This window comes from Mus musculus, chromosome 2 (assembly GCF_000001635.26).
Source record: "Mus musculus strain C57BL/6J chromosome 2, GRCm38.p6 C57BL/6J".
Taxonomy (NCBI): domain Eukaryota; kingdom Metazoa; phylum Chordata; class Mammalia; order Rodentia; family Muridae; genus Mus; species Mus musculus.
In genome coordinates this window covers 131,537,500-131,564,453 of record NC_000068.7, presented here as the reverse complement: position 1 = coordinate 131,564,453, position 26,954 = coordinate 131,537,500, and the positions used below count along the sequence as shown (strand labels likewise).

Genomic DNA, 26,954 nt, shown 5'->3' with positions numbered 1-26,954 from the left:
TTTCAGTCAAGTAAGCTAACATAGCTTGTGATTTTACTGATTATTCCACAAGCCCTGACATATAGAAAGACAAACATGTCTGTTTCTGACATAACATGAACTTCGTCTTCCATCTCAAAGGAAGTCCCTTCTGCTGAACCACAAAGCAGGTTCTCCAGGATCAGGGAGCCAGCGCTATGCCCATGAGCCTCCAGGAGCTCACAGTGCTTTGAGAACCAGTGGGGAGACTTGCAAGGAGGGCCCAGAGGGTCAGACTTAGATTGCCCCAATCCAGCCAACACTTCTCTAAGATGCTGGTTTGAAGTCTTGCTTTGAAGCCAGAATCCCACTGCTTTATTCTGTTCTATTCCAATTCCATTTGCCCTCAGCTGTAAAGAAGGCAATGGTCCCAGAGAGTTGCTGAAGACCCTACAGTAAGAATTGCTGAAGACCCTACAGTAAGACAATTCCAGTATTCACTCCCCAGGTACAAGCTCCTATCAGAATATCTGCCTTAGGAAGGCAGTGTGTGTATAAGTCATACTTTGCCTGCCAAGGGCTCAGCTCTTGTGGATCGAGTTCAGTGAATGGTCTGCAGGATGGGAGAAGAAGAAAGCTCATGTCACAACACAACTGAGGCTTTCATTGCTTCTACCATCCCACCATCTGCAACAAGGAATAAACCAGGCACCAAGGACATGCACATGACATTTTCAGAGCATCCTCCCGCATCTCTATGGCCTCGCTTCCATAAGCCAAGTCAAGGAAAGGAAGAAATGATGAAGAATGAAAGGTAGTGTTTTGAAGATGTATTTGTGCCTGCACTTGTGTGTGTGTGTGCTCGCGCACATCATGTGTGTGCCTACATGAGTTTATGTGCACCATGTAAGTACAGTTGCCTGAGGAGGCCAGTTTATGTGCACCATGTAAGTACAGTTGCCTGGGGTGGTCCAGTGGCATTGTGTCTCTCCCTATTGGTCCTCCTCCCTCCCTTCTCTTTCCCTTGCGTCCCTGCTTCCTAGCACAGCCCCGTCCCCTCTCCCCTCTGTTCTTCGTGTTCAGGCTTTACCCCACTATTCTCCACTCTTCTGAGAAGTATGGGCACTACTTTGGTGGCGCTGCTAACACAGTGAATCTTACTCTCGTTTTCACATGTGGGGAACCGAGGCACAAGACGCCGGAGCCTGAATGGTGGAGGCAAGCTACTCTGCTCCCTCCCTGTTAAGCACCCTGCAGTAACCTTTCCCACCCTCCAGAACGTGACCTTTTCTGCCCAGAGGGAGTCCCGAGTACTTCGAGTAGCAACAGGAAGATTTATTCTGACTTCTGATGCAGAGTAGAGTTGCAGGGCCAAAGTTGGTATTATTCAGAGTACGGGCAAAGTCCTAGGGCTGTGACCACACCATCTGGTCTCACGCCAGTCACGCCCATCTTCAACCCGCGCCCAAGCATCTTGACCCCTTCAGGGCTGTCTCAATGCCACCATCGCACCATAGTGGGTTTTGAGATCTTGGGCTGGCCAGTTGCCCTAGAAAAAAGAGGAGGGGCATCAAACCGCATCCAGACGTTCTCAAGTGGCAGCGTTTTTTTTAAATCATCCAGCCCTGAACCCACAGATCCTGGGCTCTTGCTGCTCTCTGGCGGCAGAAGCCGGGAGCCCGGAGTCCCGGGGAATCGCACCTTGTATGCTCCGCTAGGGCAAGGGCAAGCAGAGAGTGACCGCAAGTCCAGAGAGAGGAAGGGAGGCAGCGAGGAGCGCTGGGGCAAAAGCCGGGGTGCAGGAGAGCTGAGGAAAGGAGGATAAGGGGACAGCTAGGGCAGAGGACGGTCGTGAGCACCGGCGAGGACCCCCGCAGCCGCTGGACGCGCGGAGCCCCTTCGCTGGCTCGCGCCGGCCGCCCCCTCCTCCCTCCCCGCCGCCCCTCCTCCGTCCCGCCCCCGCGCAGAGTCCCCTGCGCTGCAGAGGCCGCCGCCTGCACTGACGCTCCCGGAGGAGCCACCGCTCGCCAGGACACGCTTGGAGAGGGGAGCAGGGAGCAGGGAGCCGGCCCCGGCCCTTGTTTTCTTGTGACTCTGCAGCCACCGCCAGAGCCCGTTCCCGTTGGGACCTTCACGGCCTGGTGACCTCCGCCCCGCTCTCCCTGCAGCACCGCTCCCCTGCGGCCCCTCTGCCGCGGGAACTTGGGCAGGACCGACGGGACCGGCGCGCGGGGCTGGCTCGGGCGCTGCGGCGATGCCCGCGGGCTCCCTCCCCGCCACTTGCTCGCCCTGTGCCTGGGCTCGGGCCCCGACGGCTGCGCCGTGAGATGACTTTCCGCGACATCCTGAGCGTCACTTTCGAAGGACCCCGGGCGAGCAGTAGCACTGGGGGCTCCGGCGCGGGCGGCGGAGCTGGCACGGTTGGCCCCGAGGGTCCGGCGGTGGGCGGCGTGCCGGGTGCCACAGGCGGTAGCGCTGTGGTGGGAACCGGCAGCGGCGAGGACAACCAGAGCTCCACGGCAGAAGCGGGGGCCGCGGCAAGCGGCGAGGTGAATGGCTCGGCGGCCGTCGGGGGGCTAGTGGTGAGTGCTCAGGGCGTGGGAGTGGGTGTCTTCCTAGCCGCCTTCATCCTCACCGCTGTGGCGGGCAACCTTCTCGTCATCCTCTCCGTGGCCTGCAACCGCCACTTGCAGACGGTCACCAACTATTTCATCGTGAACCTAGCAGTGGCTGACCTGCTACTGAGTGCAGCTGTGTTGCCCTTCTCAGCCACTATGGAGGTTCTAGGCTTCTGGGCCTTCGGCCGGACCTTCTGCGACGTATGGGCCGCGGTGGACGTGCTATGCTGCACTGCCTCCATCCTTAGCCTCTGCACCATCTCTGTGGACCGGTACGTGGGTGTGCGCCACTCGCTCAAGTATCCAGCCATTATGACAGAACGCAAGGCCGCTGCCATTCTGGCTCTGCTCTGGGCGGTGGCCTTGGTGGTATCTGTGGGACCGCTACTAGGTTGGAAGGAACCAGTGCCCCCGGATGAGCGTTTCTGCGGCATCACCGAGGAGGTGGGCTATGCGATCTTCTCTTCCGTATGCTCCTTCTACCTCCCCATGGCAGTGATCGTGGTCATGTACTGCCGCGTGTATGTGGTCGCGCGCAGCACCACGCGCAGCCTCGAGGCGGGCATCAAGAGGGAGCCGGGCAAGGCCTCTGAGGTGGTTCTGAGGATCCACTGTCGCGGCGCAGCCACTAGCGCCAAAGGAAATCCAGGGACACAGAGTAGCAAGGGGCACACCTTGCGCAGCTCGCTCTCCGTAAGGCTGCTCAAGTTTTCCCGCGAGAAAAAGGCTGCCAAGACCCTAGCCATCGTCGTGGGTGTCTTCGTCCTGTGCTGGTTCCCCTTTTTCTTCGTCCTGCCTCTGGGTGAGTGATTCCCTCACTTTAGACCCTTCCCCTCTGGGCGGTCCTTACCTGGAAAGCTTAGATGACCCACAACCTAACTGTGGAAGTTTATCAACTTCCTGTTCTCTTACTAGAGAGAGAGAGAGCGCGCCCGAGGGGTTCTTGATACTAATGTGTTTTCCCTTAAACAGGCTTCTCACTCTTTCTTACCCTTTGTAGATGTTACAAACCTCGGTCTTGCTTTAGTTCCTTGGAAATCTGAGCAAACATCAATCTGTATGATGTGATCAGTGTGTGTGATCCCCATAGATACCCATCTCTGGAAATAGATTGTGGGTGAGCCCACATGCATTCACTGGCAGCAGACCCAAGCCAGCCAGCCACCTTGTAGCTCAGCAGATGCCAGAAGTGCTGTGTTCTCCATAGACATCCATTTCAGTTGGCCCCACTGGTATCTGGGAGAACCCTGTGGGCTTTCCCTTCTGAAATCTTCTCTGGAAGAGGTTAGAGGAGGGGACTTGTGGGGGTGGGAAGGACAGGATAGGAAGTCTGTCAGGTGGACAATTACTATTGTTTATAGTCATTTACAGAGTGAACTAGTTCCCTTACAAGGGCCCTGCAGTCCTGGGGCAGGTACAACTGCTCTCAAGGGATTCTTCGCACCCCCTGAGCCTCTCTGAAGGTCCTGGAGCAGGGCCCAAGGGCCAGAACCAGCTCAGAGAGGAGAAAGGGGCAGCCTGTCTCAGGCTTATGACTGCAACCTCTCCTGGTGCAACCAGGGCCTCTCCTCCCTTTCCCCCATCTGACTGCTTGAACCTGTGAGACAAAGTCAGGGGAAGAAACAATGACCTGCCTCCTGATCCACTGCAAGTCTCTCACCTACACACACACACACACACACACCAGCAGGAGCAGCAGCAGCAGCCACAGTGACTTTTGTATATCGTAACTCGGTTGTGTGACCCTTCTACAAGTCCCTGAATGTTCTCATACTACTTGGGAACAAAATCCAAAAACTGCCTTCCATAGTCTACAGAAGGTAGCCTTCAAGGTTATTATTGTCCATACCGAAATAGGTCACTATTTAGTATTTACAGTAGGACCATGGGCATGAACTGAAGGAATCCCCAACAGATGTCCTCCCCATCTGAAAGGGGCTATTCCAGGAAGGGCTGCCTCTCTCTGTCCTGCCCTGACCCTCAGTGGGTTAGTTCCAGGCCAAGCCTGTCACCAACCTCTGTTCTTCCCTTTGATTATTTCAGTCTGGACTGGCCCCAAACCTCTTACCTAATTCCAAACCTGGGGGTCTCTACTTATATGCCCCTTTGGCTTGTGTTTCACACCTTCACTGGCTTTCCAGCTTTTCCTTTCAACTGTATGGTCACTGAACCCAGAACAGCACCCAGGACGGTGCCTGGCATATGAGGACATTGTTCCTCACTGGGGCACGGGCCCTGGTGTCAGGCAGCTTGAGTTCAAATCCCCACTCTGTCTCTCACCAGCTATGTAGCCTCGGGCCTCCGTGTCTTCATCTTTAAGTGAGAGTGGTGATGGTGGTGATAACCTTGACCTCGACATGTGTTGTGAGAGCCAGTGAGTGTTAGCATGAGTGTAACTGAGGCATATGTGAATGCCATACACCAACCCCCAGCTCAGGAGAAGGAATAAATCCCCCACTTGAAAATCATCAAGCCTGGGTCCTCTTTGGGATCGGAGAGTGTGACAGCAGTGAAGTTGGAAGAGGGGAAAGATGTTGCAATCACCTGTGTGTGTGCTCTCCCTCCCCCACCCCAAGGCCATCCCACACAGCCCCGCCCTGGCTTTGCCTTTTGGAACCTGTTCAAAGCACCTAATTCCCCTACCTGATTGTGTCTTGGCTCACCCCAGTACCTACAGGGAATGCTCGGCCTGGTAGGAAATGTCACCTACCTTTTTTACATTTTTCTTTAATTCTTTTCAATGCTTTCCTGTTGCAGAATAAAGCGCAAATGAGGAGAAACTAATATAATAAGTACCCATGGTCTTGTGGTCACCCACACTGAGCTTGTACTGGCCTGGCCATATCTATCTTCTAGCCCCTCTCCTCACTGCTTTCACAGAATAGATGACAGCTGAACTCAGTGCCCCTTCCTCTTCCACCTCCCCAGAGAGGATGCTGGCACTTACCACTCTGACCACATACATGTACTGATGCTCGGACTACACATGTGTGCTGATGCTCGGACCACATGTGTGTGCTGATGCTGGGACCACACGTGTGTGCTGATGCTCGGATCACACGTGTGTGCTGATGCTGGGACCACACGTGTGTGCAGATGCTTAGACTACATGCGTGTGCTGATGATGCTCAGACTACACATGTGTGCTGATGCTCGGACCACACGTGTGTGCTGATGCTGGGACCACACGTGTGTGCTGATGCTTGGAACACACGTGTGTGCTGATGCACGGACCACACACATCTGCATTCATTTTGATCCGCAGCACTGTTCTGTGTGTCTTCGGAATCTGTACCAATGGCACCCACTGTGCATCTCCTTTTCAGTCTGCATTTTTTATCCAACATTATGTCCTTGAGATTCATGCAGTGTGGGGCCATTATTAGTGCATTGGAAAGTAGTTGCATGGTGTGTCGATCCAATCTCCTCCTGAATATTACGTTGTTCTCATCTTTCGTGGCTAAAGTAAACATAGCAAAAGACTGCTACTAAAGAGGCCCAGATCACATGTTCCCATCTTCCAGGAAATCATGTCTAAATCCCCATGACTCTTGCCCCTTGTTGGCATGCACTGCTCTTTCCCTGTCCCTGTGTCTGCTGCTCCTCCTACATGCTATGGGAGCCTTAAAGATATCTATATCTGTCTCCAAGAGGGGATTACATGGATGTATGAATATGCAAAGCTATTAAGTTGTATGTTTTAGGATGTGCATGCCAACTCAAATTCCTGGCAGAGCTTAATCCTGGGGAGTTGGCAGTGACAAGCAAACAGGACAGATGCCAAGCAAAGAAGCAGAATATTCCACTCTGCCCTATGTAGTTTGGAGGGCAAAGAGGAAGGCAGAGGCTGCTGTGGGAGAGAGTGCCCTGGAGGCCGTTGAGGCAGGAAGGGGGCCAGGAGGCACAGACATGCCCAAGGCTTGCAAGGGAAGATGTGCCCATGAATGAGCATTCTAAGCTGCGACACTTTGTGGGGAATATGGTCTTCAAGGGGCCAACACGTCTTACCTTGGAGGTGATAGGATAAAGGCTTCAGGGAATTTAGACAGAGAGGTTTGGGATGAGGGTACTTACAGGAGCATGGGGTATCGTCTTCCAGGAAGATAGCAGGAGAAGGATGGAAGACAGGGGAGCAACTATTTAGAAAGAACCAAAAGGAAGTCAGGAAAGACAGCTTCGAGAAGAGGGAGTACAGCTGCACAGGTGGGAAACCTTCAGGTCCACATGAGTGTGCCAGCTGTGACAAGCACCAGACAGAGGCACTGGGAAAGCTCCGATGTCTGTCTACAAAGGCCATGGCTATAGACATGAAACAACCACACGGCCACTGTCTGGGAGCCACTAGCAGCCCACAGTGCTGTCATTCACACCATTCATGTTCAGGAGACCCAGAAGCAATGCAGATGTAGCTGGTGAGCAATCACAACAGATGTGGGGTAGGTAGAGCTTGAGAGGAAAGTCTGGGATCCCAGAGGATGCTAGAACTGAGAGCTGCAGACTGTGACCTTCCAGTCCCACCATGCTGGCAGGTCATAGCAAATGTAACCTGAACACTGAGGATGCCGAAGCAATCTGCTTAGTGAGACCTTGTCCCCTCCAGAAAGAGTAATGTGCTATTGGTCAAGCAAATATCCTGCAAAGAGGGACCAACAATAACAGGTGTGCTGAATTGTGAGGCTTCTTGAGGACAGATGCCAGGCACGCAAAATCATAAAGGTCCCAGACAAGCGACGGATCATCTTATTACGTCATTTATGTCTACCTCACTCTCTCCATGAGGAATAAGCATGGGGCATATATTCCACAGAAGGAGGCAGAGGGTACTTAATGGGAACCTTAGACATTACCTGTCTATACTACATACAGCTCCAGGCAGCACAGGAAAGGAGCTTCCGGTGCCATTCTGTGGGTGCACACCAGCAGCCCTTGCCCTGGCAAATAGCCACAGGCCTGTCTGCCTTCTTGCTGTGCATCTGCACAGCAGCACCCCCACAGACAAGGCTGAACTGGGCTGTGCTTCCTGATCACTCGAAGAAACACTCCAAGTCAGACTGGAAAGAATACAGACATAGCCTATGTGGGGGGAGGGGGGAAAGAGCTCTTGACAGCCCTGCCAAGGACAGACACATTTCCTCTGGTCCCAAGCAAGCTGGCATAGGTCTAGGTGCCATGAAGAACATCATAAGAAGCTATATAAATGGACCCTGGTTACTTCGGTGTGTGTGGGCAAAGGTAGCAGTCAGAGCCACTACCTAGGACTTCTCTGAAAAGCTTCAAGATGGAGGATGCTAGCATAAGATGGAAGTGCCACCTGATCAGAGCTGCTGTCCCTGGGACATGTGGTGCATGGGTCTGATCACCCCCAGCCATTCAGGCTAAGTGTTTAGTTAGACATAAGGCAGCCTCTCCTAAATGCCTGTTATGCCAAAGGGAGCTAGGGGACAGGGACCCCGGCCCCTCGCAAGTGCCCAGTTGCAGGAAAGCATCTGTTATCTTCAGGGAGCCTTTGGGGGTCATACCTGTCCTCAGAGTCTTCGAGGCTCTATGATCTATATGGCAAGCACCCCTCAGTGAGGCTCAGAAGTAGGGCTGCTCTGGAAACCTCCACATACAGGGTGCAGCCTCACCTCTTGCCTTCCGATGACACTGGCAGATCCTAGCTTTTCATTTCCATCTCTCTGGTTTTTGACCAAGCATCACTGGCTTCTGCAGATATTTTATTTTTTGCAGTGATGAAGACTAAACCCTAAGAGATGTGCTCCACCACTAAATTATACCTCTAGGACCCATTGTTAGCCTCTCAATGCCACCACCCAGGGCAGCTTCAGAGGCTCTGTCAAAAGTTCACACAGCCCATCCAAAACCATGAGCCCATTCCGCCATCTGGGAGCCATAGCTGGGCCTCTCTTTCATAGCCTGTCTCCATGGTACGGAGAACATCTCTGACCCTCAGACATAGTTCATTGCTTGTCCCAATGCACTAGGCTGTCAACATTCAGTGTACACCAGTGTGAGGCCAAAGAATCTTACCTGATAGGCACAGAAGAGTGGCAGTGTTGGTGGGAAACCCAGGCTTGACAGACCTAGAATGGGCAGTCTGTGGGAAAACATATCCAGAGATGAAGCCCAAACAGGAGAATGGAAAAATAAACAGCTTAGTCATAGACTAGACTACTATACAGCAAGGGGGAAAAAAGTGAATTTTATGGACATTCTACTGGACAGAGTTAGCCAGATCAGGAACATAGTATGTATTATATGATTCTATGTGTTAGACATTCAAAAACAGGCAAAATCCAATCAAAGTGATAATTTTTTTTAAAAAAAATATCTGGATAGTGGTTGTGTGTAATGGGGACAATGAGTGCCGACTGAAAGTGAATGCTAGAACTTTCTGTGGTGCTGGAAATGTTCTGTGTCTTGCTCAGGGCCAGGTGCAAGCGTCTTCATCATGTTACATATTTAAGGCATGCACACTTACCTTAGTGCATGCAAATCCAAAAACCTGGTCTGTGTCTGTGTGGCACCTTAGCAGAGTAGGTGCTCTGCAAATCTGTGCAGCTCAGGGAAGTGACAGAGCCCGTGCCTTTGCATATCCTGCGTTCCAAGGGTCTGGAGGACACAGAGCAGCCCCATGGTTTATTCCATTTCATTTTAGTTTATCAGAGTCTTGTATTGGTTGTTTGCTTTATACTAAAATCGTGGGTGCCCACAATATTATTAACTATAGAGACAGTGTGGTGCAGCTGGTCCCTAGCTCCTGTCATCTTACCAGACTGAAGCTTTAACAGCTCCTGTTGAAAAACTGAGGTCCAAGAAGAGGCATCATTCTCTGGTGTTCAAGATATTTTCTAGTGCCATGGGGGGGGGGGGCATCTGTGCTATTGTGTGGTGCCTGTGAGGTGTGTGCTTGACCACAAATTGTCTTCAGAAACCTTTTGAGATGCCTTCAGGATCCATGTGTGCCCTTGCTTTCCAGGCGACTGAGAGTTTCAGGCTTGGCTGGTACTTTTCCGGCGCCAGACCTGGCTTTCACTGTTTCTCTTTCATGGGAAGATGACAGTTAGCAGGCCACAAAGTGAGTCCTCAGCTGCTGACAGACACTGTCATCTCGTTTACCATCAGTTCTGGTCCAGGTTCAGGTTAGGGATAGAGTTAAGAAATACAATACTTTTAGGAAACCCAGAAGCACTTATCATACCTAATTATTAGGGTCACAAACTGTCTCCCCCAACTCTAATTCCTGGTCTAGGCATCAGCGAGGCACCATTATGCTGAGTCTGGTCTATGATGGCACCTCACCCTCCAGACTAGATTGACTCCCTCTCCTCTGTCCTTCCAGGGCCATGTTAGAGTCCCTGGGCCCACCTTGCTCCTCTCTCATCGCAGTGGATCTCTGTGTGAGTCCACCTGCTCTGTCCTCCATCCTTGGCTCTCAGTATTTTGAGTTCAGCCTCAGCTTAGCTCTTGCCTCCCTGTCTCTAACCTGTGCCTCCCATTCCTGAGAGCCAGCCAAGCCCATGACTTAGCACTTCACTTGCTCTGAGCACCTTTAACTCCTTCCCATATCTTAATTCCTATGAGTCTCAAATCCAGAACTGGGCCCACCATTCTCCCAGGCTGTACCGTGATGTGCTGATTAATGCGTTCTCATTGGCTCTGGGGTGATAGGGATTTGTAGCATCTTCCCATTCCTGTAGTGTAACTATCCTCATCATAGACAATTGTGTTACTGAAAAACACCAACACCCAGGTTATAAGATTCTTGAGAATGGGACAGTCAGCTTTAAGAGTTACTACAAACCATCTAGCTGAGAATGCCAAAGAGTTAACAACTCTACCTAGCTCTCAGCCCAGGGGCAGCCTCAGGGTGTCCTCGGGCACCTCTGTAGATTTCCTTCAGCTTTAATTCTCTTAAGTTCTTTCCTTTCTAGTGGATCTGCTTCTACCAGTTTCTGCCAACCCTCTGTATCTTCCGTCTCCCTTCATACGTGCAGCACAAGACCCACCTAGAGCTGTCTTGAGATATGCACTCGCTCGCACGCGCTCGCGCACACACACACACACACACACACACACACACACACACCGCATAAGGACTTCCTTTCCTTATGTGGGGTATCTTTCCTCCCTCATAGCTACTTGTAAAACATCCCTTGTCACTTCCTAAAGAATATTCTGATATTGCTCCTCCTCCTCCTCCTCCTCTTCCTCTTCCTCTTCCTCCTCCTCCCCCCTCCTCCTCCTCTCCTCACCATCATGTCTCAGCCCTCTCAGGGCTAGCTTCCTCTCCCACAAGGCACATACCTGCCTTTGGCACTGTCACCAGTGGCAACCCAGGAGTCACACTCCAGGGTGGTTTCAAGTCCTTTCATCCTCTCCTGATGTGTCAGCCTTGCCTCTTGAACTCTCAGCATCCCTCCGGTCTTACCCTCCCTGCACACTTCTCTGGTGGTACCCTCGGCCTCCTTAGGAGGTCCTTCTTCCCCCTCTGAGCCCCATTTAACTTCAGGTCCACATTCGAGGCCTTCAGACCATATGAATTTTCTGTCTTGCAGTAACAAATGGCCATTGATTTAGAGGCTTACAACAATGAATCATCTTCTGGGGTTGAAGGTCAAAAGTCCTCCAATCAAGGTCCTGGCAAGGCTGTCTCCCTAGGGGATCTAGGGAAAAGATGTCAGCTGACCTTCTGCAGTCTGGGAGACAGCTCTGGTCCCTCCTCCTTGCACGAGTTCTGTAGTGTGCACATCACCCCCTGACTCTCACCCCCTGCTTGGGACCCTTGTGCCAATCTGGCTTAATTGTAGCAGCTATGAAAGGTCTGGACATCCTGGGTCCCTCACCCCATCTGCACTCTCACACCCCAACACTTGAGCTCACTCCCCCTGAGCCTGCTAGTTACCACGTGCAAGCCAAGCCGCATCTCTCATCACCCTCTGGTGCCCACAGCCCGAGCATCACCCTCACTTCCTCTTCCACCCCCACTGAGCATCTTTCTCTTCAGCCTGTCTCGTTTTCCCACTCCCACCGCCCTTCCTAAACAAATCAGCCAAATATCACACGTGTCCTCTGTGCCGACTACTGTCAACCTTCCTAGCAGGAGCTGCCCCTCCTAACAGTGCCATGAGGTCAGTGCTGCTGTGCGCGTGAGAAAATTGACAGGGAGGCTGAATAATGTGACAAAGCTCCCAGCTCCTTAGCACAAGGTCTAGCATTGGAACCCGGGGCACTTTGGCCCCAGAGTCCTTGTTATTGCTTGCCTGAATGAGAGACTGGGTTGGTCCAGGGTAAAATGTCTGTAGCCATATTTTCAGCGTTAAACATCACCCAGTCCCTCAGCCCCTGCACAAATCCCCCAGGCTCCGTGCCAAATGCCCTTCTGCACTAGCTGCGGGTCGTGAGGAGGATCTGAGCATGCTCATAGATCCTAGCTTCTTCCTGGGTAGCCTGGGCTCTGACAGACCAAAGCTGAAACCCCATGGTTCTTGAGTTAAGCCCTGGGTAGTGGAAGATTTGCCTTCCCCACTTTGCCAGTGACGAAACAAAACAGATGTTGGCCCTGTGCTTGGGCAGTGTCAAGGTTGCTCAATGCTGGGACACCTGCCCATGGTGACCACTTCCAGGAGGAACCTTCTGTCCTAGGCAGAAGTTTCTATCCTGCACAAACCCAGGAGCACCCTCCGTGCTGTCCAGAGAGGCTTCTTAGAGCCAGTGCAGCCTCAGTGAGCACAGGGACCACTGCATGCCTGCAGACCCTGTCACTCAACATGCATGAGGCCACAGAGTGGCTCAGGGGAGACCAGTAAGGGAGTGACACAGAGTGGGGGAAGAATGGGACCAGAATGGGAGCATAAAGGGATAGTCAGGTGGATGAGAAGAGATAATCTGTAGAACCTGGCACATGGCTCACAGGAGGCCAGAGTCTGAGAGCCTGGGCTTCCATCCATCGTGAACTCTGAGAGCTGCCCTACCATGTCCTGTGTCCCTCAGCCCATAACAGAGGCCAAGGCCAAGGTTCTCTGCCAGCTCTGGAGAGCCAAACAGTCCTGAAGCAGGCAATCTTGGAGCCCTGAAGAACATCTGGCCCATTCCTGATCTATCTCAAACAAGAAGACTCTGCCAGTGACCCTTCATCTCAGTGCCCTTTCAGTATGCCCTTCTGTGTCCTCTTAATCTCTATGGGGTACTGATCTCACCTAGGCCACCTCTTCCTGACAGCCCTCCATGATTGTTTTCAAATGTTTCTTTTCATTCTCCCTACTTCCCTCCCTCTCCTCTGCGGCCATCTGAACTTCTTGGATTTTTCTCTGCACTTCGAGGTATTCTTGCTGCCTCAGGACCTTGGCTCATGCTCTTTCCTCTACCTGAAACTTACTTTCCCAAGATGAATGTCTAGCTCGATCCTTATGGGGTCTCCCTTACAGATCCTCAGTTCAAGTACTTTATCAGAGACATCTGTCTGGCTGTAAAGGACCAGAATCTCTTGAGGAGGAGAGTCTGTGAGCACCAAATGTCCAACTGAGAGATAAGGGGCATCCTGGGTTTGTGTTCCTTCTCTCCTGACCCTGCTAGTGGGATGAGGCATGAAGGAGTATCAGAAGATGGCAGGTTTCTACCTCCTTGGATCTCTCAGCCAGAGGGCTAGTGCTCTCCAGACATCAGTAATGGATGGAGTGCAAAAGTGGGGGTGGGGGGACACAGCCTGATAGTTCATGGTCAGCCGCAACTTATGCTCAGGGCTGGCTGTGAATTCTGATAACCTGCCAAGGACATGCTCCTTTCTGGGGATGCCAGAAGAGACTGTTAGTCACAGAGCCTGCCCCTCGGCCTTAGAGCTGCCTGTCCTCCCCAGGGCTTGACCTATTTGCTCATGTCTCTCTCTGTCTTAGCCCAGATCCCAGGAGCTCCTCAGCCTGCCTTTTTGCTCCTTGAGAGAGAACACTGGCCTGGGATAAACCAGCTAAAAGGAGCCCCTGCCTTCACTGGCCCAGTGTGTGCCAGGCTGGGCCAGCCAGCACATTTACCTGCTGACCGGACAGATGCTTTTGTGACCAGCAATGTCCACACTGCAGGACACTAAACTATACCTCTTATACCTCTTATTGGTGTTAGGGTGTTAGCAGGCTCTGTGACAAATCCTGAGACAGCTAACTGAAAAGGGGAGAGCTTTCTTATTGGGTCATTGCTTGGGAGGCTGCAGTCTGATTGGCTGGCTGGCCGTTTGGGGGCAGGTGGTGGGGCAGCATGTCATGGCAGCAGTGAGTGGCTAAAAACAGAAGAGAATGAAAGAGAGAGAGAGGGAGAGGGAGAGGGAGCTAAATCCTCTAGCTAGTCCCTAGTCCCTACTTTTTTTTTTTTTTTTTTTTTTTTTTTTTTTTGGTTTTTTGAGACAGTTTCTCTGTGTAGCCCTGGCTGTCCTGGAACTCACCTTGTAGACCAGGCTGGCCTCAAACTCAGAAATCCGCCTGACTCTGCCTCCCGAGTGCTGGGATTAGAGGCGTGCGCCACCACACCAGGCTTTAGTCCCTACTTCTTAAAGGTTCCACCACCTCCCAGGAGCTGCATAGACTGGGGAACCACACTTTCCAGAAAACTAACACCCCTCGTACAGGACTTGTGGGAAGGCAGGTGGGTGCAACCAAGCCAGCAGGGTGGAAACTGAACAGGGGTGTGGGTGAGGGGCTGAGGGAAGCCCAAATAGGAGGACCTCCTTGTGTCTAAACGGAAAGTAGGTGGAAGGCACCCCGTGTGGAGCTGTCACTTCTTACACACTGCCAGGTATGTAAGAAGAGCATCAGGGACAACCATGCGTAACAACCCAAAAGCAAGAGAAGGTAGGCCATCACAGAGAACAGAGTGCCCACATAGCTCATGCAAAGACACACTGCAGACAGAGAGTGCCAGAGCAGGGCTGCAGCACTGGGGGACTGGAGAAAGGTAGAGGCTACAGCTGGCAGCACACAGTAGCCTCCTTGGTAAAAACAACTTCTAAAGCAAGTTTGCCCAGCTGGGCTTTGTACCCATAAGAAATCAGAGAATGATGTTCAGGATGGGGGAGTGAGCCCACTAGAACCAAGGAGGAGTGTGCCCGAGTACTGAGAGTGGTATAGCCTCAGCCCCAAGACTCCTGTATACCCATTGAGACTTTCATAGCCTTAGTCTGTACTGTGTTGCTATAACAAAATAGTTGAGATTAACAACCTTATAAAGAAAAGAGGTTTATTTGTCTCTCAGTTCTGATAGCTGGGAAGCCCAGACAACATCATCATCAGTATCTAGGAAGGGCTTATGGGAACAACACAGAATGGAAGAGAATGGAAGGGGAAATGGCAGAGTATAAGAGAAATAGATATATGTGGTGGTCTTGCTTTATATCCCAGTGTCATGAGAATTATCCCAGTCTTATAAGACCTGGCCCACTCCCACCAGACAGCATTAACCCTTCCATGAGAATGGAGCTGCCCCCGCCACCACCACCACCACCACCTACCTTCCACAAGGCCCCATCCATTACACATTGTCCCACCTCAATATGCACTGAGGGCCAAGCTTCCGCAGCACCGGTAACAAAGCTGATGCACTGATGGGGGATGAGCAGGTAAAGCAGCTGGTGGATCCACCAGCTGTCTCTGGCAGACTGCAACAAAGAAGCCTGAGTATCCTAAGCAGTATATCTGCACACCGTGGTTAGAAAGAGAGTAAGAACTGATTGTGGCAGAGGCTGTGGGGCCCACCTGTTTCCCTCAGATCTCCGGTTTGCACAGGCCCACTCCTAAGTGCCTGCCTGCATCTCTTACCCACAGGCTTCCGTAACTTACTCCTTTTTGCAGCCCATCCAAAATGCAGTCCATATAAGTGGGGAAATTTAATTAGTGAAGAAATCAGCTAGAGAATGATGGAGATGAGTGTTAGGTACCCACATCCCTCACCATTGGTGGGAAAACCCAAAACTCCCCTTAGGGGTTAAGCCTCAGTTTCTCACATTAGCAACTGACTTACCAGTCAGCAGCTACCCAAGGTGTTTCACTATCAGGCTAAACGCTTGCACTTGAACCCTGTCCTATCTCAGAGCTTGCTTCTGAGAAAACTCAAAGTAAGTCAGACCTCAAGGGAAGCAGAAGGAAATTGTTGGGGCTGGAAGCCTGCCTTTGAATCCCAGCCCCTTCGGGTGTGAGAAATTCCCTGTTCCAGGAAGACTCTGCAAAAGTCAGTTGTGCATAAATTAAAGTATCAATGTCTGCAGTAAGACTGGGACAGCACTAAAACATGGCATGCTGTCCACATATCTGAATAAAACCAGGCTGGCAACAACCACTGGACAACATAGTCCACTGATGTGTCAGCCACTGCTAAACAGAAAAAAATGCAGTCTGAGTCAGAATGGCATTTCCAGCATTTGGCTTGACTTTGCAGCCATTGAGGGATGCTATCCTTGAGGGTGCTCTTCCTGCAGGACAGGATCCTTCCTTCGGGCATTTTCCAGGGACTGCCTAACCCTTCTGCAGGGGGAAATAAGCCTTGCTGAGCCCTGGTACCCATAACCCCGCCGTATTTCAGCTACTGTTTCTGACCGCTCTCTAGATACAGTCAGTAAGTCCTTTCCCAAGTCTGTGGTACCTCTCTGAAAAGCCACAGGGCAGGGGAGGGATAAGTAGGGGTGGGTGAGTGGGTAGGTGGGTTGTTTGGTGGGTTAGTTTGCTTGCTGTTCTAAGAATTGAACCTGGGGCTCTCAAATGCTGCATGAGTTCTCTAGTACTGATCTATATTATCTCTACCCCAACACATTTAGATTAAAATCCTGCTAAGCACTGAGCCCTGAAATTTATGAATCCCATCCAGAGAATTATTATTGTCTCCAGCTCACAGAAAAAGAAAGTGAGGCTTTCAGTGGCCAAGTAGCTTGCCAGGGGCAGCATGAGCAGGTGGGAAAAGGCTGGGCTGTGTGGTGGGTACTGTCCTCTCCTTCCACCATCTCTTAGCATCAGGAACTGTTTCTCCATGTGGGTAGTAGGTGATATGCAAGGGTCTCTGCCATATTGGGGTAAATCAGGGGGAGAATTTGTCAGAGAATGCCATGCCTGGCCTTCTCTGTCTCTCAGATCTGCAGGCTTTGTCCAGAGTGACGCTTGTGCTGAGGATGAGATAGGTGAGAGGTGACCTCTAGGCAGCACCTTTGCACTCAGTCTCCTTCCCCTGAGAACGGCTTCCTTGGAGTCCGTATTGGGGATACTAATGGAGATATTTGTGGAAAACCAGGTCTTAGTGCCCGTTTGCACTTGTCTGGTGTTCTGTTCCCCCACCTAAAACCATCCCAGCTTTTCCTCAACACTTTCCCGGGCACAGCCCTACAGGGCTACATTTTGACAGCCATGGGTATTGTGCTCTGAACTGGGTCTCTCACCAGCTTAAAAATAACCAGAGCTCTAACTCCCCCACTGAAGGAAAGCTGTGCCTTAATTCAAGGTCCTCCATTATGGAGCCTAGATGAGATGTGAGCTCACCCTACAGGATAGCCACAGGCTCCGTGCCTGTCCCATCCTGCCTAAGTCTGAGATGGTTGGAAGCTGTCGCTGAGCCTACGATCAGCCCTGTGCCCCATTGGTAGTCACACTGTCACCCAGAGCCAGCACCACAGTTTCACGACTCCTCTACAGTACCGAGCACTGAGCAAACCTCTCCCTTTCTGTGCTTAGGCAGTAGAGTACACTGCAGAGACTGAGTGCTGTAAAATGCTGTACAAAAGATTGCTAATGAACTCATTTTGCTGGAAAAGGTTGTCAAAATATTTTTACGTGAGACTTGTAGCAGAATCGTACTTCCACATCAACGTCTTAAAGAACAAGACCTGCTGGCGTCCTCTAGAGACCGCCCTCAGCAGAGAGACCTCCACACTGGCGGCAGTAACTAGGCTCCGCAGCAAAGACTGGTGGAGCCGGTTTCTGGCAGTCTCTGGGCGGTTGCTGTAGTCTCCAGGCTCATGAGCCTGGCAGATGACAGCCTTTGTCCCCATCTTGGGGAACGTTTAGGGACATTGTTTCCACTTTTCGAGCTCAGGGCACACGCAGTCTCCAGTTTCTATACGAAACTGGCTGAATGTGGTTTGGTCTCTTTCTGGTTGGGATTCGTTGCCTGTGCCCAAATAGTTTTCTAACAGGTCGAACTCGGAAAACAAGAGAAGATGGTTCTTTTTCCCCATCTATGTTCATAGAGAGAAACACTCCCGCCCCCTTGATAGCACCCACCTCGTGACTCAGCTTCTGAGGTCGGCAGCAGTCCTTTGTCAACCTCCCTCCTAACCCCATCAGTTAACTAGCCTGGTCTCTGTTCTCCGCAGGTTCTCTGTTCCCTCAGCTGAAACCATCAGAGGGCGTCTTCAAGGTCATCTTCTGGCTGGGCTACTTCAATAGCTGTGTGAACCCGCTCATCTACCCCTGCTCCAGTCGCGAGTTCAAGCGCGCCTTCCTCCGCCTCCTGCGCTGCCAGTGTCGCCGCCGCCGCCGCCGCCTCTGGCGAGTCTACGGCCACCACTGGCGAGCCTCGACCGGCGACCCGCGCTCCGACTGTGCCCCCAGCCCGCGCATCGCACCCCCCGGGGCTCCCCTAGCCCTCACTGCACACCCAGGCCCGGGCTCCGTAGACACGCCGGAGGCGCAGGCTTCGGTCTCCGGCCGTCGAAAGCCAGCCTCCGCCCTCCGGGAGTGGAGGCTGCTTGGGCCGCTACAGAGACCCACGACCCAGCTGCGTGCGAAGGTGTCCAGCCTGTCCCATAAGTTCCGCTCTGGGGGCGCGCGGCGCGCGGAGACTGCGTGTGCCCTGCGCTCGGAGGTAGAAGCAGTGTCCCTAAATGTTCCCCAAGACGGGGCAGAGGCTGTCATCTGCCAGGCTTATGAGCCGGGCGACCTCAGCAACCTCCGGGAGACTGACATTTAAGGACCGAAACTCAGGCTGAGGAGGGTGCTGGGGCCAGAGGTGGGGTGCTTTATAGGATTCTGCCTTCGGATCCAAAACTCTGACCAGGGTGGCTGCTCCATCTCACCTCAAAGCAACCGGAGCTGGACCTGGGGTCGGAGCACTCGGAAGGTGGTGGGTTATGGTGCCGCCTGCTGGACATAGTTGTCCAGAGCTCTTCCTGAAATGGAAGAGCTGCGGGATTCGCCCTTCTCATCCAGTCTAAGGAACTGTTTAGTCAGCTCCTGATGTCTAGGCAGAAGACTTCAAGTATGGCTACTCCCCTTGGGGGGGAAGAGGTACAAATTCTCGTTTTGCTGCTCCCAGGGAAAAGATCCGTGGACAGTTTTACTCCTTACTGCCACCTGGAGGAAGTCAATGGACCTACTGCCATAGGACCTGCCATACAGCAAGCTTTGGTGGTATATTGGATGCCCGCCATACAAATCTGTTGTTTTTGCCCTGGGCTCACTGCCCCCTTCCCCACACTCCTAACTGTATGAATCCCTCACCATTCCCACCCACCCCCCCGCCCCAGGGCCTTACTGTTTACACTGTGTACATAGTTCATTGTGCCTGTCTGTGCCCATCACTTCTCACTGGGATTCCAGGCTGCCAACAGGGGAGAGCCTTATTTATCATTTTGAGACCTATTTATTGGTAAGAGTACTTATATTTTGTTCAGACTGTGCAAACTGTCCATCTTTGGCCTGTAATTCATATAGAGCCTTCTTCTGAAATCCTTAGCCATCACAGGACAGTCTGTGTTCACCTTGCTGGTGTGTGGAGGGAAGGTCATATAGCTCAGAAACATACTTTGGGAACTGGTTTTCCCCTTTAATCCATGGGGTCACCACTGTCCTTTGGATCTTTTAGCAAGACTAAAGGACTTTGGTACTTTGTTGGCTTTTGAAAGTCACATAAGCACAGACTTTGTATCAGCTCCCCCACCCCCCCCACCCACCCCCCACCCCCAGGTGCATCTGCAATGTTTGAGGGCCTCAGGGAACATAGTGGCTACATCATGCAAGTGATAAATCGTTACAGAGGATCTACACACCCAAGCAGACAAGCGTGTGGATGTTAAGAAAAGCCATACCTAGCTGTGATGTTCCTTAGCTCTGAGTCGAGACATACATCCCATGGATCAGTCTCTGAAAAGAAAATATCAACCGCATGTATCCAACCTGCATGGGACTGATAACTGGGAGCAATCAGCCCTTAGAGGGACACCTTTCTAAACAAGACCCTGAAACTGGAAGAGCCAGTTACTGGCTCCAGCATGGATCGGTGTTGTGAACCAAAAGTTTCTGTCCTTTACTAAGGAGGTAGTCTGCCTGAAACTCCAAGCCTTTCTCGATAATTTTACAAGAGTAGTAGCTGGGATCAGAAGGAAATGGTTTACAAAGTGATCTGGGATCTGCGTTTTCAAAGCACCCAGTACAGAGAAGCAGTTATAGCAGGCACTGGGAATGTGCTACCTACACCAGAGTGCCCCTTTTGTACATGCTGGCCTCCTTGAAGCTAGGGGGCAGGCTTCTCACAGTGGAAGGATCCATGGGTCAAGTCAGAAATCAGTCAGTTGGTAGCCCCCAGTGTCAAGTTACTGAGCACTGATCTCTCTGGTAGAAGGGAGCCAGGTTTGCTTTAAATGCCAGCTTAGGTGTTTGGGGTCCCACTCAGTACTTGTGCTAAGCACAGCAGTCGTCCATGACCAGGCTTCAGCCCTATGCCCTGTGCACACTATTGCTGCTCACACCGGGAACTGAGCGTGAATGAGGAGCAGAAGGGTCTCTTCAGCAGAGGCCTCCATGGATCTTGCTTTGTAGCTAATAAAGCACAGCTGCTGACCTCACTCCTGGATCTGACAGGATCTCAGCAGAGAGGAGTAGATGGACTCATGATGCCCCTGGGTGGCTTCAGGAAAATCTGGGGAAATGTACCATTTCTTGGGTTCCTGGGGGCCATAGCCCCTTAGCCCATCCTACGAGTCTGACTAGAAACTGTTCCTGAAGTTCAGGTAAGACAGGAGGCCTTTGCCCTCATGTGATCTTGAAGGATAGGTAAGGCCTCAGGCATCTATGCCTGGTGAAGGATGGTCACAGGAGATGTGACAAAGACTGAAGCAAGCTTTAAAGGATGATGCTGTTTGTCTCTTAGCCTGCTTCCCACCCCAGGACCCTAAATGCCATCTAACCACTCACTTTTCCTTCCCACACTCTTCCTAGGATACTTTTGCAACTTGCCAGGGACCTCCAGTTTCCCTGGGCTCGTCCCTTGTGTTAATGACATCTAGCCTGTTGCAACATCTTCTCTAATGTAGAGAGTCTGCTGGAGCTGACTAGTACCCATTCATGTCTCCCTCTCCTTTCTCCTCCTTCCACACAGGCTCCCCTGTCTACTCTTAAACGGTCCACAGGGTTATATTCCTTTTCTCAACTCCTCACATAATCTCACCCACGCCACTTGTCAATGATCACACACAAATGACTCCCAAGTCTTGATATCTTGAGCTCCAGATGTGCATTCCAACTCTCCTCCACACACACCTCAGGGCCATTTACTTCCCACAAAGTCCCCTGAGCATGCCCTGCCTCCTCCTCTCCCCAACTTACTGGTTTTACATTGTTCCAATATCTCCCTCACAGATTCCCAGCTCAGAGCAGTCACCAAGCACACTGCAGCCTCTCAGGTCACTCACACCCAGCCTGTCCACAGTGCACTGAGAGTCCCTATGTCCCCAAGAGCAGATATGCCCTACACATCTATGGTAACACATGACCCACATTCCAATCCCAACCTCCTCCACCACCACCACCCCCCCCCCCCAGGCCCCTAGCATCAGCCAGTCCCTGGATCCCTCCTGTTCCAGTCATTGACAGGCCAAGGGGAAGTGTCTGAGACTTCCACCATCCTTCCTTGTATCAGTTCTGACTCCTTTAGAGCCCTCTTGACCCTGATTCTATTCCCATCTTTTTTATACCCCCGGGGGACTACATGGCCACCGTCTGTCCGCTTGGAAAGAATTCTTTTTATGAATTCCCGTCCTGCCCTGCTTCTTGTGGCTCCAGAGAAGTACAAATCCAGATGCTCAAAAGGCTAAGTCAGTCCTCAGGCTCTGCCTGGAATAGCTCACATGGGGCATAGCTCACATGGGGACAGATGGGGCCTTTTGAGGAGCTTGGTGCTGCCCTCCAGTGGTCTGGGTTTCCTGTCTTCCCTTCCCCCATCTAGACTCGTACCTCAAGAAGAACAAGGGAACTAAGAACTGTGGCCAGGGCAGAGACCTACATTCTAAAGTGACTGGTTTGAAAGGACCCACCCCCCACCCCCCGCAGGGAAACTGCAGGATGCATTTGGAATGAAGACAAGGGACCTGGAGCTCCCCGTGGCAGTAGAGTGTGTGCCTTTCATGCTTAAGGCCTTAGCTTCAATCCCCAGGATCAGGAGGGTGGGGGGAGAAGGTAGGGTTGAGGGTGGGGGGTGGGGAATATCAATACGGAGTCTGGGAAATGGAGCCACACAAGCTGGGCTTTGAAAGACAAGGGCTGGAAGGAAACATCGGCTGCACTTGCGCTTCTCCGTTGCACAGCTTTCTTTTGCCACCCATTGGCTCCATCAGAGTTTACATTCAGTCCTTTCTACCCTTCCAGGAACCAAAGGAAAAGTCCCAGGTCCTTCTCTGTTCTTCTCATAACATACCTTGACCAAATGGAGGTTTACTCTGTGTGTGTGCATGTGTTGTGTGTGTGTATGTGTGTGTTTATTGGGAGGATAACTGTGGAGTTCTATCCTTCCACCTCTTACATGGGTTTCAGGAATCAGATTCAGGTCCCTAGGCTCATGCAGCAAGCGCATTTTCCCACTGAACCAACAACCTGAGAGTTCCTTTGCCTGAGAATGAATCAGATTTGGCCCCATTCATCCTTTGAGTAAAGCCAAAGAGATCATAGGTCATTGGCTGGATCACAAGTTGGCTAATACGGCATCAAATCTAACAGAGTGAGGCAGATGGGAGTAGGAGGGTCACAGAGGACCAATGCCATCTGTGCACCAGCATGGGAGAGAGTGGGAGGAGCAGGGTGGGTGACAGTGACATCCCTCAGCACACTGGATCAGCTCAGGAGACCATGACTATGAAGGACACTGATCACTGCCTGTGTAATCCACGGCATTGCTTTTCTCACCTGACAAACGAAGGGGTAAATGGGCTGCTGGGACTGCCAAGCTTGCCAAGCTTGTGCCATCTGCTTTAAAGCTTTCATTGAGAGCTTTTCCCCTTTGTTGCGCCATGCGTGACCAGTGGCTTGCTGTTCAAGGATAAGGACAGAGAGGCTCTACTGCAGTGCTCAGCTAGCACCTGTCTCCAGTTACCCCGCATTAACTGGCCCAGACCCACACCTCTCCTACAGCTCTCACACAAGGCCTTCATGGCCAGAGGTAGATCACACGACTACCTTGCATGAAAAACTGGGGAAGTGGGTATGGCTAGTTGAAAGAAGTGGTCCAAAGTTCTGCCAGCCAAACCCAGCCTGCCACCTGACTCAGTACCACCCACAAACTGAAAGTGGGGGAAAGTCAAAAGAATACTATTTTATGGCATTATGTGAACCTGACCATGCAATATCTTCAGTTTTGCCTCTTGATTCACAAAACCTACATTTATTACCTTAACCTTTATAGGAAATCCTACTAACCTCCATCTTAGGATACCATAGGGGAATCACTGACTGCTTCCTGGACTACTACCTGGACCAGAACAGGGTTCTGCCTAGCAAGAAACCTCAGAAAAAATCAGCCCTAGTTGTCTACAACACTTGTATTCCGTTATTTAACCTTTTTACTGGTGTATATTCATTGTGCATAGTGATGAGTTATTTAATCTTCACACAGCATAAACTAAGAGTTAACCCCTCTTTCCAGTCCCAGGGACTGGAATGTATCTGCCTCAAGGATATTTTCTCAGCTTGGCCAAATTGTAGGATTTAGAAAGAGACCAGAGAAAACTGGAAACTAACCAGCCACCTATGCCAAGGTGGCAGATCTCACTGTTACAACTACAGGAATAGGGTCCGGAAGCTGGTCCCATCAGGGCACTCACAGGGAAGTGAAGTCTGTAAGCTTCGACTCTCACAAGTCCTAATGACTGTAAATCATTGAAGGGAAGCCTAAATGTGTCGGGAAAGCAACACAGTAAGCTTGTGGGCAGAGGCTGAGGTTGTGGGCCTGGGCCAGTGATCTACAGCCTAGCGGATCCTGCTTCTGTTCCTGTGCTTCATTCCTCTCCATCCTCCTGGATGCTCTCCTCTCTGTCGTCCATAGCGCATCCTTCTCCATCCCACCCCAACCCGGTGGTGCTGAGTCCTTCATACCACTGACTTACATTTCCTTCCCAACTCTTTCCTCTTGTTCTGTGCCTGTATGTTCACTATGTGTGTCTCTAATGTCATCTGTTGTAAGTCTATTTCAGAGTGGAACACCAAAAGACAATCTTAAGAGTTTTATTTCTAAGTTTGTAGTCACCCTGGTAGGCCAGCTTGTGTTTGTTGTGAACTCCACCAGCACAGGAGGGATCGAAATGCCTTCTGACTCTCTTTGACCAGCCAATGTTCTCTAACCAGCAGCAAACAACCTAGGTGAGGTCACTGGATAATGCACACCCTTGATATTTACTGAGCACCTGCCATATGCCAGATAGGTGAGAATAAAACAATTTATAAGAAGAAAAAAAAAACCTCAGCCTCCATGAAATTCTTGTTATACGATATGTAGGGGATACATAATACACTAAATAAAACCTATGGTAGGTTGCATAGGAATAAGCAAAGAGAATGTAACAGGAAGTGGAAGAGATGGGGAGGTTACACCCTAGAAAACGGGGGAGCTCTCAGCAGATGGTGACAGCAAGAGAAAGTTTGAAGACATTAAGGAACCGAGTCTTGAGAATCGCTGAAAGGAAGCATTCCAGGCAGAGGAGACAGCTGGTGCCCAAAGTCGTGACTAAGTAAGATTCCTGGCATGTCCAAAGATCACCAAGGATGCCATGTGCTGTGGCCATATCAACAGCCAAGAAGTGTTTATTGGCTGTAACAACATAGCCTGCAGCAACATACACTTTATGCCACGAAATGTCTCCCCTGTGGTCTGGTCCTTCCAGGTCCCTTGTTGGGATTGGGGCCACACTTGAACCTGAGTGACTTCCCAGTCTACTAGCAGTGGCCAGAAATACCTCCCAGGGCTGTTGACTTCCCCTAAGGAGAGGTATATCTATCAGCCATCATCACAACAAAGCCATGAAACAGCTTGCCCCAGCACTCTTGGATCACAATCGGAAGCATTTCTTTGTCTTGCCTATGTCTGGCTTCAGATTGGCTAAAGATTCTCATGGGTTCAAATCTATCCCCATTTTCTCCATCTTTGACTTGAACCATCAGCTAGAGCGTGTACCTTTCATGGCAAGTGGCAGCTGTACAGAAGCCAAGTGCACACATTATTAGCTTCTGCTTCCCGCCTCAGGAAAGAAGCCTTAAGTCATATCAAATATGTGCCCATTCACTGTGCCAAAGCAAGTCACATGGCCAACCTAACCATCAACAGGGCAGAAAAGCACACTCTCATCCGAGGGAAGAGGCCCATGAGTGAATAGTTGCCGAACAATTCTCTAGTATATCACAAGGAACCCAACTTTCCTGACAAATACAGCTCTGTGCCTTACTCTATCCTGTGTCCAGGAGCCCTGGGTGCAATTAATGAGAAGCCCAGAGATACCCTGTGGAACCTGGACCCACTTCTGATGATGGCTGTCCTGATTCCAGCAAGCAAAAGTGGGACCAAGCAGGGACAGACAATAAAGGCAGATAATACTGCATCACCCATCCACATGTATATCCAGGAGATGGCAAAGTCACACCCAGAGGGTAACTATGACCCTAACAAGGAGTCACAGGGTCATATTTCTGATTCTTTAACCCTCTCTTCCATCTATTGACTGTTCAGGGCCAGGTTTCTTGACAGTGTCTCTAGGCCTCCTCTTTAGCTAGCCTTTCAACTCAGCCTCCTAGGAAATAACTAGACACACACACACACACACACACACACACACACACACACACACCTGCAACCTCTGTCTCTCCAGACTCCCTCTCCCTCTTCCTAAGCTAGCCAGTCATGATCATCACGCTGGAACTGCCTTCTTTTACCCCAGTGATCCCGTGTCACAGCTGAACTCACATATCAGTCATTCAGAAATAAGGCTGATGTAGTCAGCAGATCTCATCACAGTGGCTCTCCTGACCTTGGCTAGGTTTATATCTCTCAGGGCTGGCTGTTCAGTGACCTAGACCAAGCCTGGATAGTCTCCATTCAGACTGGAGTGCCTTGGCTCTGTGCCACTTGCAGCCTGACCCAAGCACGTTGTCACGGTGACCACAGAAGGGCAGGAGCATAAGTAGAACACGCAAGGACTGTTGGGAGTATGACCACGTCCACTTCATTCTCTTGTGTGAAGTTGGATGGCCAAACACGGATTCGTTTGTGAGGGCCTCTGTTAAGGGAAAAAAAAAAAAGCCACTTAGGGTAAATAACAGAAATTTATTTCCTTACAATTCACAGGGCAGAAACCCAAGCTCCATAAAAAAGATGTTGTTGGGTCATTGTCCTCTGAAGTCCTCTCTCCTTGGTTTACAAATGGGCATCATTCTTGTGTCTCCAGCCATCTTTTCTGGGTTTGTTTCTACCTAATGTCTGTTGCTGACTTGGGGGTCTAATCTAATGAACTTCTTTTAAGTTAATTACCTCTTTAAAAGAGTCTGGTTCCAAGCCAGTCACATTCTAAGGTGTAGGTGTTAGAACTTTAATGCACTGGGGCTAGGGACACAACTCAGCATCTAACTTCTCCTGAGTGAGGTCAGACACAGTCACGGAAAGAGTGTACGGAGAGTGTTGTGTTTGTATTTCACCTACAATATTAGCCAGCACTAGCCTGGCCTTTGCCTAGCTACAACCACAGAGATGCAGACCGAGTAACTGCTGTGGCTTGAGACTCCCCCACAGCAAGCCCAGGTTTGTGTTTGTCACTGCAGCCTAGCTTACCCCCTCGTTTCCTAAAAACCAAATGGAAGCCTCGTGTGCATGTGCTTTGAAGCATGCTACAGCCACACAGAGTGGCTAATGCTCTTTTTGCAGGGAAGAGTTAAGACAGGGTTTCTCTGTGTAACAGCCCTGGTTGTCCTGGAACTCTCTTTGTAGATCAGCCTGTCCACAAAGACAGGCCTCTACCTCCCAAGTGCTGGGACTAAAGTCGTGAGCCACCATTCCTGGCTGAGGCTGATGTTCTTAACAGAGATCAGAGTCAAACCCTCTCTAAAACCTACTCACTACTTGGGTGTAGTGGTACTTGCCTGTAATCCCAGAACTCATGAGGCCCAG

The 26,954-nt window shown here is 51.1% G+C and overlaps 1 protein-coding gene and 2 long non-coding RNA genes across 4 annotated transcripts; 1 reads left to right on the top strand and 2 right to left on the bottom strand.

Moving 5' to 3' along the window:
* Gm14285 lies at positions 1 to 2,678 on the bottom strand. The gene is made up of 3 exons (XR_374988.3): positions 2,594 to 2,678; positions 1,660 to 1,765; positions 1 to 1,507 (listed from the first exon to the last, which is right to left on the bottom strand). It is a non-coding gene; the product is annotated as a predicted gene 14285 (long non-coding RNA).
* On the top strand, positions 1,957 to 19,097 carry Adra1d (adrenergic receptor, alpha 1d). Its single transcript, NM_013460.5, has 2 exons — positions 1,957 to 3,378; positions 17,914 to 19,097. The coding sequence occupies exons 1-2, from the start codon at positions 2,286 to 2,288 to the stop codon at positions 18,507 to 18,509; spliced, it is 1,689 nt and encodes a 562-aa protein (NP_038488.4). The 5' UTR covers positions 1,957 to 2,285; the 3' UTR covers positions 18,510 to 19,097.
* Gm39938 lies at positions 5,236 to 26,170 on the bottom strand. Of its 2 annotated transcripts, none has more exons than XR_003954064.1 (5): positions 25,758 to 26,170; positions 10,203 to 10,308; positions 9,058 to 9,703; positions 8,607 to 8,673; positions 5,236 to 6,036 (listed from the first exon to the last, which is right to left on the bottom strand). It is a non-coding gene; the product is annotated as a predicted gene, 39938 (long non-coding RNA). The 2 variants fall into 2 exon arrangements; XR_003954065.1 differs by having other exon boundaries at positions 9,512 to 9,703.
* Between the last annotated feature and the right edge of the window lie 784 nt (positions 26,171 to 26,954).